The sequence below is a fragment of the Cyclopterus lumpus genome, chromosome 17 (assembly GCF_009769545.1).
Source record: "Cyclopterus lumpus isolate fCycLum1 chromosome 17, fCycLum1.pri, whole genome shotgun sequence".
NCBI classification, from domain to species: Eukaryota; Metazoa; Chordata; class Actinopteri; order Perciformes; family Cyclopteridae; genus Cyclopterus; species Cyclopterus lumpus.
In genome coordinates this window covers 2445048-2460153 of record NC_046982.1, presented here as the reverse complement: position 1 = coordinate 2460153, position 15106 = coordinate 2445048, and the positions used below count along the sequence as shown (strand labels likewise).

Sequence of the window (15106 nt, the reverse complement as noted above, 5' to 3'; positions counted from 1 at the left end):
CACATTTAAAATTCTTCTCCTCACCTACAAAGCCTTGATTGGTGATGCACCATCATATCTTAAGGAGCTTGTAGTACCATATTGCCCCACTAGAGAGCTGCGCTCACTAAATGCGGGGCTACTCGTGGTTCCTATAGTTCAAAAAATTAGGATGGGAGCCAGAGCCTTCAGTTATCAAGCTCCTCTTTTATGGAACCAGTTTCCACTTTCAGTCCGGGAGGCAGACACAGTCACCTCATTCAAGAATAGACTTTCCTGTTTCATAGTGCTTATAGTTAGGGCTGAATCAGGTTTGCCCTGGTCCAGCCCCTAGATATGCTGCTATAGACTTATAGGCTGCTGGGGGATGTTTTAGGATACACTGAGCACCTATCTCCTCTTCTCTCTCTACTTATGGACGAATTTAGATCCGTCCATTGCACCTTATTAACTCTGCTTCCTCCCCGGAGTCTTTGTGACTTCACGTCTCATAGGGTCCATTGGACCTGGAGGTGTCTGATGCCTGGTGAGCCGCCTCCCGCGTTGGCTCTGCTGATGCGCCCCGCCCCCCCTCCTCTCTACCTCCTTCTGTTTCATGGATTGGAGTTCCTACATTGTCATATTCATTGAATGTGTTGTAACTCTGTAATGCTGTTCATTCTGTACACATGACATCTATTGCTTCTGTCCATCCGGGGAGAGGGATCCTCCTCTGTTACTCTCCTGAAGGTTTCTTCCCTTTTTTCCCTGTGAAAGGTTATTTTTGGGGAGTTTTTCCTGATCCGATGTGAGGTCCTGGGACAGGGATGTCGTATGTGTACAGATTGTAAAGCCCCCTGAGGCAAATGGAGACATGGCACAAATTTGTAATTGTGATATTGGGCTATACAAAATAAACTGAATTTAATTGAATATATTGCTATAATTAGGGCATTTGTAACATACCCAATTCAACCTGTACAGGGAGCCAGAAGAAGTTAGAATATTACAGTTTACTTGTGGCTGAAACTGCTTAAACCCCCATACATTCAATTCAGTTTATTTTGTATAGCCCACAAATTAGCCTCAGAGGGCTTTACAATATGTACACATACAACATCCCTGTCCCAGGATCTAAAATCGTATCAAGAACACTTCCCAAAAAACTGAAAATAACCTTTCACAGGGAAAAAAGGGAAGAACCCTTCAGGAGAGCAACAGAGGAAGATCCCTCTCCCCGGATGGACAGATGCAGTATCCTACTTTTTAGGACTCTAGAAACCACAAGTAGCCCCGCATTTAGTGAGCGCAGCTCTCTAGTGGGGCAATATGGTACTACAAGCTCCTTAACATATGATGGTGCATCACCAATCAAGGCTTTGTAGGTGAGGAGAATAATTTAAAATGTGATTCTTGATTTTACAGGGAGCCAGTGCAGAGCAGCTAATACAGGAGTAATGTGATCTCTTTTCTTAGTTTTTGTGAGTACACGAGCTGCAGCATTCTGGATTAACTGGACAGATTTAAGAGATTTATTAGAGCAGCCTGATAATAAGGAGTTGCAGTAATCTAGTCTGGAAGTAACAAACGCGTGAACCAGTTTTTCTGCATCTTTTTAAAACAAGATGAGCCTGATTTTTGAAATGTTACGTAGGTGAAAAAATGCAGTCCTTGAGATTTGCTTCACGTGGGAGTTAAAGGACAAGTCTCGGTCAAAGATAACTAGAGATTCTTTAAAGTGGTGTACAATGCCATCCAATCAATGTCAGCAAACATAAACATAAAACACGCATTTCTACTTTGTAGTTAAATATTAACACTGACATCTTATTCATACAATTCTGTATATTAATATATATATATATATATATATATACATATATATATCATATAATAATAATATTCAGTATAATATGATATATAAATACAATCTAATGTAAATATACAATATACATATCATAAATATATTATAATAACATATATATATATCGTATAATATAAATCACATATATATCAAATATAATAGAACATGTTTATATATTAAGATGCCCCTATGAACCTTGTTAAGTGTGCCTGTTTTTATCCACCTCCTCATGGGTTTCTTCACCTCAATCCTGTGTCCGTGGTCCAGCTGGTAGTGACGTTCACTTTGCCCAATATGGCTGCTTGAGGAGCTATCCATGTGTGTCCTGGTGTTCTCATGTTTTCTTAATTCTTCCAACAAGTGCTTCATGTCCCTTACTCCCGTAACTGTCCATGCTGGATCTGTCCCCGTTGATTTTACCGGGTCGGGTAGAGAAGTGCTTGTGCTCGCAAATTGGCCGTCAAAAAGAAAAAAGAAAAGAAACAAAAGACGCCTGACGAGAGCGCGCACAGCTTTTGGTCAAAGCTGAACCTATTTTAGGACGTGGATTGACTAAATTGTGTATCACTCATTTATATCTTTAATCAGTAATATGCTTCTGCTTCTTATACCCGTCTCTTCTGGGCCAGAACAATACGGCCCCAGCGCAGCTGAGATATGCAGACAGGCAGAGAGAGGCATGCAGGAAGTGCAGGAAAAGCATATATTTTGAGCAGATATCCTATTTTACAAATATTACTGGGTATATTCCATATATAACACAAATATTGACAATTTGTATAATTTATCAATATAATTAATATCATTCTTAAATTTGTGTATACTTTTTTTGTGGCTCAAGGTGGGTGGGGCCAGGCCACTGCAGAAACCACTTCACTGGATAATTGATCTCTGAGGTGTTCTGGGCTGAGTAAAATATCTTCAGTTTTGTCAGGAAGTTGCAGGTCATCCAGGTGTGTATGTGTTTAAGACAAGCTTGAAGTTTAGAGAGCTGGTTGGTTTAATCTGGCTTGAATGATAGATAAGGTAAATACAATTGGTCCAAGCACAGAACCTTGTGGAACTCCGTGATTAACGTTGGTGGTCATTGAGGCTTCATCGTTTACAAATACAAATTGAGATCGATCTGATAAATAGGATTTAAACCAACTTGGTGCGGTACCTGAAATGCCAATCGACTGATCCAGTCTCTGTAATAGGATGTCATGATCAATGGTGTCGAATGCAGCACTAAGATCTAACAAAACAAGTACAGAGATGAGTCCTTTATCTGATGCAATTAGGAGGTAATTTGTAATGTTTTCACCAGTGCTGTTTCTGTGCTTTGGTGTTTTCTAAATCCTGACTGAAACTCATCAAATAAACTATTATGATGTAAAAAGTCCCACAACTGATTTGCGACTACTTTCTCAATGATCTTAGAGAGGAAGGGAAGGTTAGAGGCCGGTCTGTAGTTAGCCAACACCTCTGGATTAAGAGTGGGCTTTTTAAGGAGAGGTTTAATTACAGCTACTTTGAAGGAATGTGGTACATGGCCTGTTAGCAAAGACACATTAAGAATATCCAACAGAGAGGTGCCAATTAAAGGCAACACGTCTTTAAGCAGCCTCGTTGGGATGGGGTCCAAGAGACAGGTAGACGGTTTAGAAGTAGAAACCGTTGAAGAAAATTGGTCAAGGTTAATGGGAGAAAAGCCATCCAAATATATATCAGGGCATACAGCCTTTTCCAAGGCCACTCCACTTGAGGACAGATTGGCACTGGTTGAGGGCAAGAGATCACCAATCTTGCCTCTAATAGTTAAAATCTTTTCATTGAAGAAGTTCATGAAGTCATTACTACTGAGGTCTATAGGAATACACAGCTCCACAGAGCTGTGACTATCTGTCAGCCTGGCTACAGTACTAAAGAGAACCCTGGGGTTGTTCTTATTTTTCTCTATTACTGATGAGTAATAGGCTGCTCTGGCATTACGGAGAGCCTTTCTTATATGTTTTAAGACTGTCTCGCCAAACTAAGCGTGCTTCTTCCAGATTGGTGGAATACCATATGCTTTCAAGCTTTCGTGATGCTTGCTTTAGTTTGCGGGTCTGAGGGTTATACCAGGGAGCAAACCTCCTTTGCACTCACCATCTTCTTCAGTGGGGCTATTGAGTCTAGTGTCATTCTCAGTGAGCCTGTAGCACTATCTACAAGATCATCATGCAGATTCCATTCCATTTAAGTGATTAGATCACTCCTCACATCTACAATCACTATGCACATAGTTGTGAGCTCCCCTCAACCATACATATAGTATGTGAGAACAGCACATACATACACTCTGGGGTTGTGTTGTCTGGGAGCTGACGAAATGTGTGATAATCAAATGGTCAGCTTGTTGGAGAGCTTGTGTTTGGTTTGTCCTGCAGCTAGTTGTGAATGTTTTAAAGGTGCCAACGAATTTACATTTCATGTTTATGAAACACTTTGATGTCTCGGGCCTGTGCTAAATACAGCTGTTGGTGTTGATGGTTGGTCAGCAAAGTCATCCCCATATTCTTTCTATCGTCTGTTGGAGTAAAAGATGCCTGAAAGTTCTGTTACACATACATTAAGACAATAAATAAATACATACCTCCCTCTACCTAGGCCTTTCTCAGGTTAACATTTACTGTATACAGCTAATTCAAAATGCGGCTGCCCGTTATTTAACAAATACCAGAACATGACACCACATCCTTGTATGCTAACAATGGCTCCCCGACCATCAAATACATTTTAATTGTCTACATATCTCCTTATGGTCTCGCCGCTACATTTATTTTGCTTTGTGTGTTTTGAATTTGTGAGCCTCTGTGTTTCATATCTTGTTAGTACTTGACAATGTCTTAGAGTCTCTGAATGATGATACTATGTATTAATATTCTCACTCTATTCATTGTTTGTGCACCCATTGTAAAGCGTCAATATTGTATAAACCTTGTATATGTAATCTTATCTCTGTTTTTAGGTTTGTTTTGTGAAATCTCTCTCTCGGGACTACAGATGAAAAATAGCCTCTTGACTAACTCTGGCAAATTTATAGGAATGTTTTTATTTATAATATTTATAAATGGTATTCCAATCAAAGGAAAATGTTTTTTTTCTACAGGTGAACAATAACCAATACAATAAATAATAGTTGATTGGGAGAATTAGTATATGATAAACAGCATATTAGGAGGGAGGGGGCATTAATCAAAAGTCCCTGGCATACAACAATAGTCAGAACCACTGTGAATATAAAGCAAATACAAAGTTGTGTTTCATGCATATGTGTTAATTTTCATGAACAGCTTTATTAAAAGCAATATAGGCCCACAACAAATGATAATGATCAATTAATTATTTGCTGCTTTAATGATTTTTACTTTAATCTATCTCGTCAAATAAGAAGGTCATACATAAATATGCTGTTGTTATGAGATGTTTCTGTGTTTTTATTTTTGAAGATGTTAACACAAATTGGTGTGGAAAGGAGAGAAAAAAGAAAGTAGGGGAGCTACCATCTTGCCACGTTCCAGAAGAGCGGAGGCGGGGCGAAGATACGACTATCCACAGCGTTGAATAAACGCCACGCCTCTCGAAGTCAATTGGTCTGACAATCCGCCTTCCCCGCCTATTGTTGTGTGGCGAGTCTGTTATTGGTTGAAAGAGCTGTCGGTCCGAAGGTGGATGAGGCGGTTCTTGGTTTTATGAAGCAGGAGAAGTACATTTAATTTCTTTTCAGTTCTAAAAGTACAGACTCGAGCTGCTCACCCACTCTTCTCTTAGAGGTCCACCTGCCAGATATCAGCCATGGCTTCTAAGAAACACGCTAAAGTGCACATCAAATCCAAAGGTGCGTTGATGTTTTTTTATATGTCTGTCCCGTTCTATCGTGGGTTGCTGTGGTGGGATGATGCGGTGCAGCCTGCAGCTTCCACTGGCAGGCCTGTCAAAGCAAAGCGGGTTCGTTCAGGCCCTGTCCTGGCTAGCTATCTTACTTTAGCTTGAGAGGGTGTTAGCTGCTCCGTTACGTGCTGCTCGTTCTCCTACTAATATGTTTACACGTCAGCACTATGACGTTACCTACATTACATTACTTTGTTTAACGCGCTGAGCTTTCGACGTTGAAACAAAGCCATAGTTCCTATTATGAGCTCTGCATTTAGCTTGCCTGTATAATTCTAGATTAGCGACATTGCCAGTAGCGTTGCTGTTTATCCGGGCTCAGGCTGGTCGGCCTCTGCGGCTCCAACAAACGCCGGCTCGCAGAACATTTAAGCTTCACTCTCGTGCGGGTCTATATCTCTCCCCAGAGTCCTCGCCCCGTAACCTAACGTTAGTCCGAAATGTGGGCCTGTCTGCTGTTACTTTCCTTGGTAGGGACAACACGTTATACCAGCAGCGCGAGTAGGTTACGTGTGCACCCCGCCCCCATTCTAGTCCAGTCACTCTAAATGCTCACGTGTCAATATAAGAAGCCATGGGTGGGGTTCTACGTGGCTCTTGGGGGTCTTCATTAGCACCGGACCTCACACAGGAATTAGCTCTATAGTGTTGCTTTTTCGCGCGGCTCATTCAAATATAGAGTAATGCTACTCAATTGTTTTCGTGATGCTACTCTGGCGTTCAGACGACCACGATATGTACTTGCACAAGCTCCTCGTGGGAGTAACTGGACAAAGTACTGCTTAGATCGTAAACTATACGCCGAATGTACTATTGGGTTCTCGCTGCGCTGAATATTGATGCATACGGCAGTAGGAATACGTGGCTGTGGGTCGATGAGCACGAGCCTGTGTTGTGTATTGATACGAACAATAAGAGGCAAGTGTGACACCACTTTGAGTACACTCTGTCCTCTACTGACTGCACAGGTTCCAGTACCCTATAGGACGATAGGCTGCTGTGGTAGCCGGATACCACAGTGAGACCATATGGAGTGCATGCGAGGTCTGAAGAAACTATAAAAACACTTAACATGTTTCTATAAAAATGAATATGGCTTGAATATACATTGTGCTGCATTTGTTGATACTGACTTGCAGTGCTACACAACAATTTCCAGAGGAATAAAAGCTGACATTGTTGGCAAACAAATGTAATGCTACTTCAAAAGAAGCCCCCTTTGCTTTCCAACAGCTTGATGTGCACAGTTCACAGGGTCTCTCATCGAAGCGGATCAAAGGCCATTGCCAGGGTTGGAAAAGTCCAGGGAACAAAATGTTCACGTCCTGTTTTTTTCCAGCCCCGCTTCCACAGCCCCTATGCATGGTATGCTTTAACGGATTACAATGAAACACGCAGCAAGTACTAAGGATTTGATCTATGAATTTTTTAATCAGCTGATGAGAGATATCTTAAGCCTGTATGTTTTAGTCTATTCTTTCAAGGGAAAAACACTATTTATAATGATAGTTATCAGTGAGAGACAATACATAGGTTATAAAAGATACAGATGGGATTTATTATTTGAGTTAAATCATGTTATCAAACGGAGGGGCTTATCAAATATTGCTTTTGGCACTCAGTCAGCTTGATGTGTAAACAGTCAATTGTATGCCAGGTATTTTAAACAGCCACACATCCAACAGTTTCAAGGCGCTTAGTCGGAACTCTCTCAGATGTGCTGATCTTCTGGTTGACTGAATCATGGATCTGTCATATGGGAGGGGCTGTCTCATCATCAGTTGATTTATGTTTTATATATTTGCACTTTACTCAAGTCTTATTTATCCCATTTACATCTCTCCTTGTTATGCATTCTTACTTGTATCATTTCAATCCCTCAGCCCCCTTCTTCAAATGGCTAGGAGTTGCTGAAGTATGCACAGCTGGAAGGGTAAAAGCCTTGACTGACATGTGACATTGTGTTCTTTGCATGTGCAGAGTGTGTTCTTATCTAAATCCTTTTATATAAAAAAAAAATCCCTATATTTGAGCATGGTACTGCATCATTCTGTCTGCTATTGAATAAATAAGTGGAAACTGAGAACATTAACCTCTTCCCAGCTGCCATCTCGACCCCGTTTCCAGTACAGACCTTAAAGACTAGGTCAGACACCATGTGTGGAAAAAGAACAGGGAGCTTTCTGAGCTGTCGAGGATTGCTGATATTTTCTTCTATATTTGTAATACTAAGCATTTAAACAATGTGTTGCACAATTTAAATATGATCATGAAGATGGGAAGGTTTGGGATTGATTTCTAAATTTAAAAATATTCTGACAAACGTAAGCAATTACCTCGTGCCTTTTTTATTAGCGTTCAAGCACAATATGTTGTAATATCCAGCTTCCTTTACTTTAGCCAACATCTTAAAACACTGTGGACATTGGGATGAATGCTATGTTTTTGATGTATCCTTACATGGGGCCATGATTCTGCCAGCAAATCAGAAACCAGTATTTTATATTGTCATGTTGCAGTATCATCATATTTAAGGAATGGCACATGATTATTACAAGTATAGTAGTCTGTTTTGACCAGCTTGTTTGCAGTGAGTCAGCGATATAGTTCTAGTAATACTTGACACACAACTCTATACTAGTCACTTTCTGGAGGTTTCTTACAACAAGCCATGCATCTGATTTGTTTTCTGCCTTTTTGTAGTGCCTATATCCCAACTGCCATAATTGATATGTACTACTGTGCACTGTTGCATATCAGGTCACTGTCGGTAAACTACTGCACAAAAGGAGTGGCTGTAGTTGGTGGACTTCAATCATTCACATGTTGATTTGGTTGAAGACATTTCTCAAATATGCTTGTCAACGTTATGATTGCCTGTTACAACTCTGTGACGCTGGGCTGTCGGTTCCTTACTGCTGCCCCTGATAGGTGTACCGATACTAAAAAAGTACCGCGGTACCCGTACGTTCAAAACGATACGGTTTAGCATATTTTTAGTATCGATACTTTATTAACATAGCGCGCGATTAGAGCACACTCACTGATCACTGTCATGCTGCCCAGCGCGTTGACTGCAAGGGGGCGGGGCTGACCAGCGCTCACACACTAACAGGCAGCGCTCCGCTGGGGAGACAACATGGCGTCAAGTGCCGGAGCTTTTGCCGACCGTCATCGGCTTTTTGTAAAAAAAAACTGCCAGAAGTGAAATCTGGAATTACTTAGCCAACATTTCAGACAGTGTTTCAAAGCCACTTAGACCAGGGAGCAACACGTCAAACATGGCAGAGCACCTTTCAGACAGACACCCCGAACTTTTTCAAAGAGTTCAAAGAACGACAGGTAATCAAATGTGACTATAAACAAGTTCACCCACATACAGCCTAAAACTGTAGCCTTAGCCTAGTTTAACGACCAGCCTATGTGATCATGAGGTCACAATGCACACAAGTGTACTAAATGAAACACAATTGATGCAAAATGCCTACATGCTGGTGGATCTTGAGCTAATTGTTTTTATTTTTAGTTAAGGAAAAATAATTATTCAATGAATTAAGATAAAATATGAACTCTACAATTGCTCATACTTATGGAAGGAACTATGTAGTCATCTGGTCAGATGTGGACAAAAGGCCTACATAGCCGTGTATAATCAATGCTATGATGGCACCATGAAGTTCATTAATATCTTGCTGTAGGCTAATATTAATGCCATTTGTTAAGTGTTCAAAAAGCTGGGCAGGAACAAGCTGGTAAAAGGGAACCATACAGATGTTTTATTTATTAATATAGATAAATATACCTATATCGCATTTGTGGTATTGAATTCTGGTATTGTGATATTTATGGCAGGTATCGTATCGCAGTTATAATTTTGGTATCGTGACAACCCTAGGCCCCGAATACAACAGACCGTACACACCGTCTTGTTTACGTTCTAAGCTAGGCTAAATATGTATGGAAGCATTTCACTTCTTCCGCCCAACTCGGAAGGGTATAAAGAATCACAAATTCTATTCACACTCAGTCAGTGAGGAAAGCTGCTCCCAGGTGATGGTAGAAGCGCACTACAGAATCATGTGTCAATGTAAACATGCACTTTATCACTGTCTGTATGTTTTTACCACATGTTCCAGAAAGAGTTTCTTCTGTCTGAGGGCTGAATGCTCCTTGATATAACAGGAGGATTTGTTTGAAGAGCAGTCTTTATTATTTATTAGTAAATAAGAGCAGCTTGTTATGTCACATGACTCAGAACATACTGAAGCCCCATTTTATTTATTTTCTTGTTGGTTCTCTCTATTGCTGGAAATGTGACCCTCCAGTTGAAACATCTCTTCCATTTGTTACTAATATTTAATTAATAAAAGATAGTCGAAGTAAATTGATCTTTGTTTTATAATCATTACAAATATGCAGTGTTTTTAAAAATAGCAGGTAGTCATAGTGATCCAAAAAATTCAATAGATCATGTTTAGAAACATTTTGATGCATCAAGATGAATGGATAATCGTTTTATAATCCTATCGTAGTCCTCTCAATGGAATCGTGAAGTGCCTGGAGATCCCCACCCCTAAAGAATATGCACACTTGTTTACAGCCAGAGGGAAGATAACTTTAGTTTAAAGGCAGTGCACAGCAGCCCTTACATAAGACCTGAGAAATTGCTCAGACTGAACAATGTGTCCTGAGCAGAGCCGAGAGTTTCTTTTTGTTGGGAGAGGAAGATTGTTAGTGTGTGTGTGAACTAGCTGCTGTGGTCTGACGCGAATTGAGTGCATAGAAGAACAGAGCGGTAGGTGCATGGTTTTCACCGTTTTCTTTAAAAGTGTGTGACGTTCTTTTTTTTCTTTGTGCTATCTTGTGTGTGTGTGTGTGTCCATATAAGACTGTGCCAGTGTTGGTTTGTAAGGCAACTCTGATAACTGTGAATTTGACTAATGTTTTGTGTGTACGCAAGATTAAGGCAGTAGGCTTGTTTTGTATCCTTGAACTCAAGCCAGAATAATGCACTTTTAGGTTGATCTAGTTATGGTGTCTGCTGTTGAACTGACACCGACACAAACACTGAAAGTTTCTCATTTCTCTCAACGACAACCACAAAGTGTTCGGGTTTTGTCACTGCAGTGTATTTTGTGGGGCAAAGTCAGAAACATTTGGCTCATTTCTGTATTTCCGGAGCAGGAGAGCGAGTGTTGCAGATTGCATTACTTTACATTTAGCTGACGCTTTTACCCAAAGCGACTTACAATCATGTTACATTCACACACCGTAGACACAGCTACAGGGAACAATCCTGCTCATGGATACATCGACTAGGGTGGGGATTGAACTGCTAATCCCCTGACCCACAGTTGCCACAGATATAGCTGTCAGTTTTTCACGCAACATATTTTTCGATGCTCCGCTGGTGGGAGGCGTGTGTGCGTGCATCAGGGCGGAACTCCGCCGTGGGTTGATACAGAGGGCAGAGGAGAATTGTAAAAAGCAACAAGGTGTAGAGCTGTTCTATAAGAAAGGGAACCTGAACAACTTCTGTTGTGATCTGGCGCTAATTCCATACGTGAACATTTTTCATTAATTAATACAAACTGTCCGATTAATTTGAATCTGCAACCTCTGAAGCAGCAACAAAACAGTCACTTAATCTTGTTTTTTTCCTCTCCAAATTAAAAATGCGTATATATGTAAATTGTATTGAAAAGTAGTATTTTCATAGAAACAATCCAGACGAGTCTTGCTCAGAAAACTTGAGACAATGCAAACCTCTTCACAGCTGTGTGTGTGTGTGTGTGTGTGTGTGTGTGTGGCCACAACCCTCCAAAACCTCACTTGTATACATGGTAAAGACGGGTATGAGGGTTGTGAACATCGCGGTGCTCTACAGGTGATACTCTTGATAACACTTGCTCACACAGGGAAAATTAACAAATTTCACAAAAAGTAAAGTCGCATTAACTATGGCCCTGATATTACATTTTTTCAATTCAGTTTATTTTTTATCCCTGTCCCAGGACCTCACATCGGATCAGGAAAAACTCCCCAAAAATAACCTTTAACCTTCAGGAGAGCAACAGGAGGATCCCTCTCCCCGGACGGACAGAAGCAATAGATGTCATGTGTACAGATGAACAGCATTTACAAAGTTACAACACATTCAATGAATATGACAATGTATGAATAATTAGTAGGCATGGACCACAATCCTTGATAACTGAAGGCTCTGGTTCCCATCCTACTTTTTAGGACTAGGAACCACGAGTAGCCCCGCATTTAGTGAGCGCAGCTCTAGTGGGGCAATATGGTACTACAAGCTCCTTAAGATATGATGGTGCATCACCAATCAAGGCTTTGTAGGTGAGGAGAAGAATTTTAAATGTGATTCTTGATTTTACAGGGAGCCAGTGCAGAGCAGCTAATACATGAGTAATGTGATCTATTTTCTTAGTTTTTGTGAGTACACGAGCTGCAGCATTCTGGATCAACTGGAGGGACCTAAGAGACTTATTAGAGCAGCCTGATAATAAGGAATTGTAGTAATCCAGTCTAGAAGTAAAAAAAAAGCGTGAACCAGACTAGATGTGCCTGATTTCTGAAATGTTACGTAGATGAAAAAATGCAGTCCTTGAGATTTGCTTCACATGGGAGTTAAAGGACAAGTCTCGGTCAAAGATAACGCTGAGATTCTTTACAGTGGTGTTGGATGCCAGGGAAATGCCATCTACAGAAACCACATCACCAGATAATTGATCTCTGAGGTGTTCAGGGCCGAGTAAAATAGTTTAACATCAGGAAGTTGCAGGTCATTCATGTTTTTATGTCTTTAAGACATGCTTGAATTTTAGCGAGCTGGTTGGTCTCCTGGTTTGATCGATAGATATAACCGACAGGTAGACGGGTCTAGTGGTAGTATAAACTCAAAAGTTATGAGGTAATGGTCTGACAGAAGAGGGTTCTGTGGGAAGACCTCCAAATCCTCAATGTCAATGCCATATGCAAGAACAAGGTCGAGGGTGTAGCCAAAGCAGTGAGTGGGTTTCTGTACTCTCTGACAGAAGCCAATCGAGTCCAACAATGAAATCAATGCAGCACTAAGGCAATCATTATCAACATCCATGTGAATATTAAAATCTTCTATTATAATAATAATAATAATAATAATAACCTTATCCGATTAAACTTAAAGGAAACTCTCAAAATTCATATATAAATTCTGGATATGGATCTGGTGGTCGGTACACTATAACAAATAGAATTGTCTGTAATGTTTTCCATGTTGGATGTTAAAGACTAAACAAGGCTTTCAAATGAGTTGTAGTTTAATATTCAAATATATATATATATATATATATATATATATATATATATGTATGTATGTATGTGTGTGTGTGTGTGTGTATCATAAACTCTTGAGCTGAGGTGGTAAACCTCATAAACCCTGACCGATTATACCAGGCAGACACACAGCTGACAACCTCACAGCTAACTAACTGATATGGTGGATACTTCCTGGGAAAGGGTCTGCATGTGTCCATGACAATGCATGCAGTGGAACCAGAGTAATTGTCTTGAGTACATGAGCACAGTGTCAAACCAATACCGGGGTCTATGCATCCGTACTTATTTTGATGCCAAGATTTGTTCATTTGCTGTAGCATAATTCTAGATAATTTTATCTCTACAATCATTGAATCTTTGTGATCAATCACACTTGATTATCATTTTGGCCATAATTGTGCAATCATATGCTGATTGCTGCCAAAGTGCAGTTTTTGTTTAGTTGGAAACACAGATGTAGCAACGTTTCTTTTTCTTCTTTGAAAATATAGTGAAATGTGACTAAAATCTTGTCGTTTAAAGCTGCAGCCTGTTCTTCCGTCTCTGTGTGTGTCAGGGCCAGCTGGTCTAACAGCACTATAAATATCTGTGTTTGACCTCCGGAGCCATATCGGGCTCAGAGAAAAAAAGTGACTCAGAGCAAGGCTTACTGACAGATGAGCAAGAGAAAGAAAGCCAATCAATAGACGGGACGAACAGAAAGCGAGTCAGAGGAGACCAGGAGGGATAGATACCATTTTCCTAGGCAATCGGTTGAAGAATGGGTGATCAAGCGACCGCGGTCGATTCCGCCATATCTCCTGTCGTCACTGCGATCCCCATGGCGATAGCTGGGGAAATGCAAGGTGAGGAAAGCTTGAAAGGTTACTGACGAGAGCTAAGGACACAGGAGGAGTGTGGAGGTCACTGGGGGGCCTGGTGGTTTGGTTGGCTGCAGGGTTAAGGATTAAGTGTGGGCGACTGCCTCAGTGGTTAGCAGGTCCGTCCTTCAATCAGGATCGGCGGTTCGATCCCCAGCTCCGCTAGCCCATGTCGATGTGTCCTTGACCAAGACACTTAACCCCCAATTACTCCCCGTAGCTGTTTTACGATGTATGAATGTAAGTTGCTTTGGATAAAAGCGTCAGCTAAATGAAATGTAATACTAAAAAACATAAAGAAGGGTCATTTTCGCTGGATACGGCAAGTTTCAGATGATGTAACAGCTGTTTAATCCATCTTTTAAAAGGGGAAAACAAGTATGAAACAAAGGTCCTGGCATAGAGCCATAGCATGCAGCAGAAAAAAAGATGTGTACTCTATTTAAGGTTTCTTTCAGTGGCCTTTGAGCAGGATCATTTGAACACACTTTGATGTCAGTGTATTGAGTTTCTAGTGTATCAATGCATTGTGTAATGGTTCATCTTTGATATACCTTGCTACTTTTGATCTTGGCTCCTTGTATGTGTCTGAGTTTGACCAAGCACAATGTAACGGACTTCAACACCTGTTCATTCTCTCTGCCACTTTTTTCGCCCACATGTATTGTGGGATGTTGGCACCCATGGAATTCCCAACACCCCTAATCCCCCCCCCCCCCCCCCCCGAATGCCCAGATTCAAATGTCAAAATATAACATCTCAGGGTATCTTAATGCTCCTTTGTAGTTCGTGTCAGATCTGTCCAACTGGTACTTACCTCCATTTCATGGAGTCCTCTTTTGTAGTGAAGGATGAATCTTGAGTATTAGAGTGAGGAAAAAGTGAAGCAAAAGGTAAACCAACTATGCTAATTCCAGTGAATTTAAATATTTAAATAGATTTGAACCAGGTAAATTGTGGGTCTGTTTTTGTCCATTCTACGCTTGTTCGTTGGTATAGTCAAAACTAGAGACCATTCTGTGATGGTTCACACTTTACAACCTCAAATTGGGCCTTCTTACTTTTGGCACCTTTGCTCGGACCACACCCGTGCGTACAGTGTGTGCGTGTGCGTGTGTTTGTGTGTTAAAGGCACTTTACATGGTAAAAAAACTAAAGTAATGCTTTTTCA

At 40.7% G+C, this 15106-nt stretch overlaps 1 protein-coding gene across 5 annotated transcripts in view; it reads left to right on the top strand.

Moving 5' to 3' along the window:
- The first annotated feature begins 5496 nt into the window (after positions 1–5496).
- The window catches only part of asph (aspartate beta-hydroxylase), a 34919-nt gene continuing 25309 nt past the window's right edge, over positions 5497–15106 (top strand). For 4 of the 5 annotated variants that reach the window (XM_034556497.1, XM_034556495.1, XM_034556496.1 and 1 more), the window contains exon 1: positions 5497–5684. In XM_034556497.1, coding sequence (XP_034412388.1) covers positions 5642–5684 — 43 coding nt within the window. In that variant the 5' untranslated portion in view covers positions 5497–5641. The remainder of the gene's footprint in view (positions 5685–15106) is intronic. The other variant, XM_034556494.1, reaches the window with a different exon arrangement.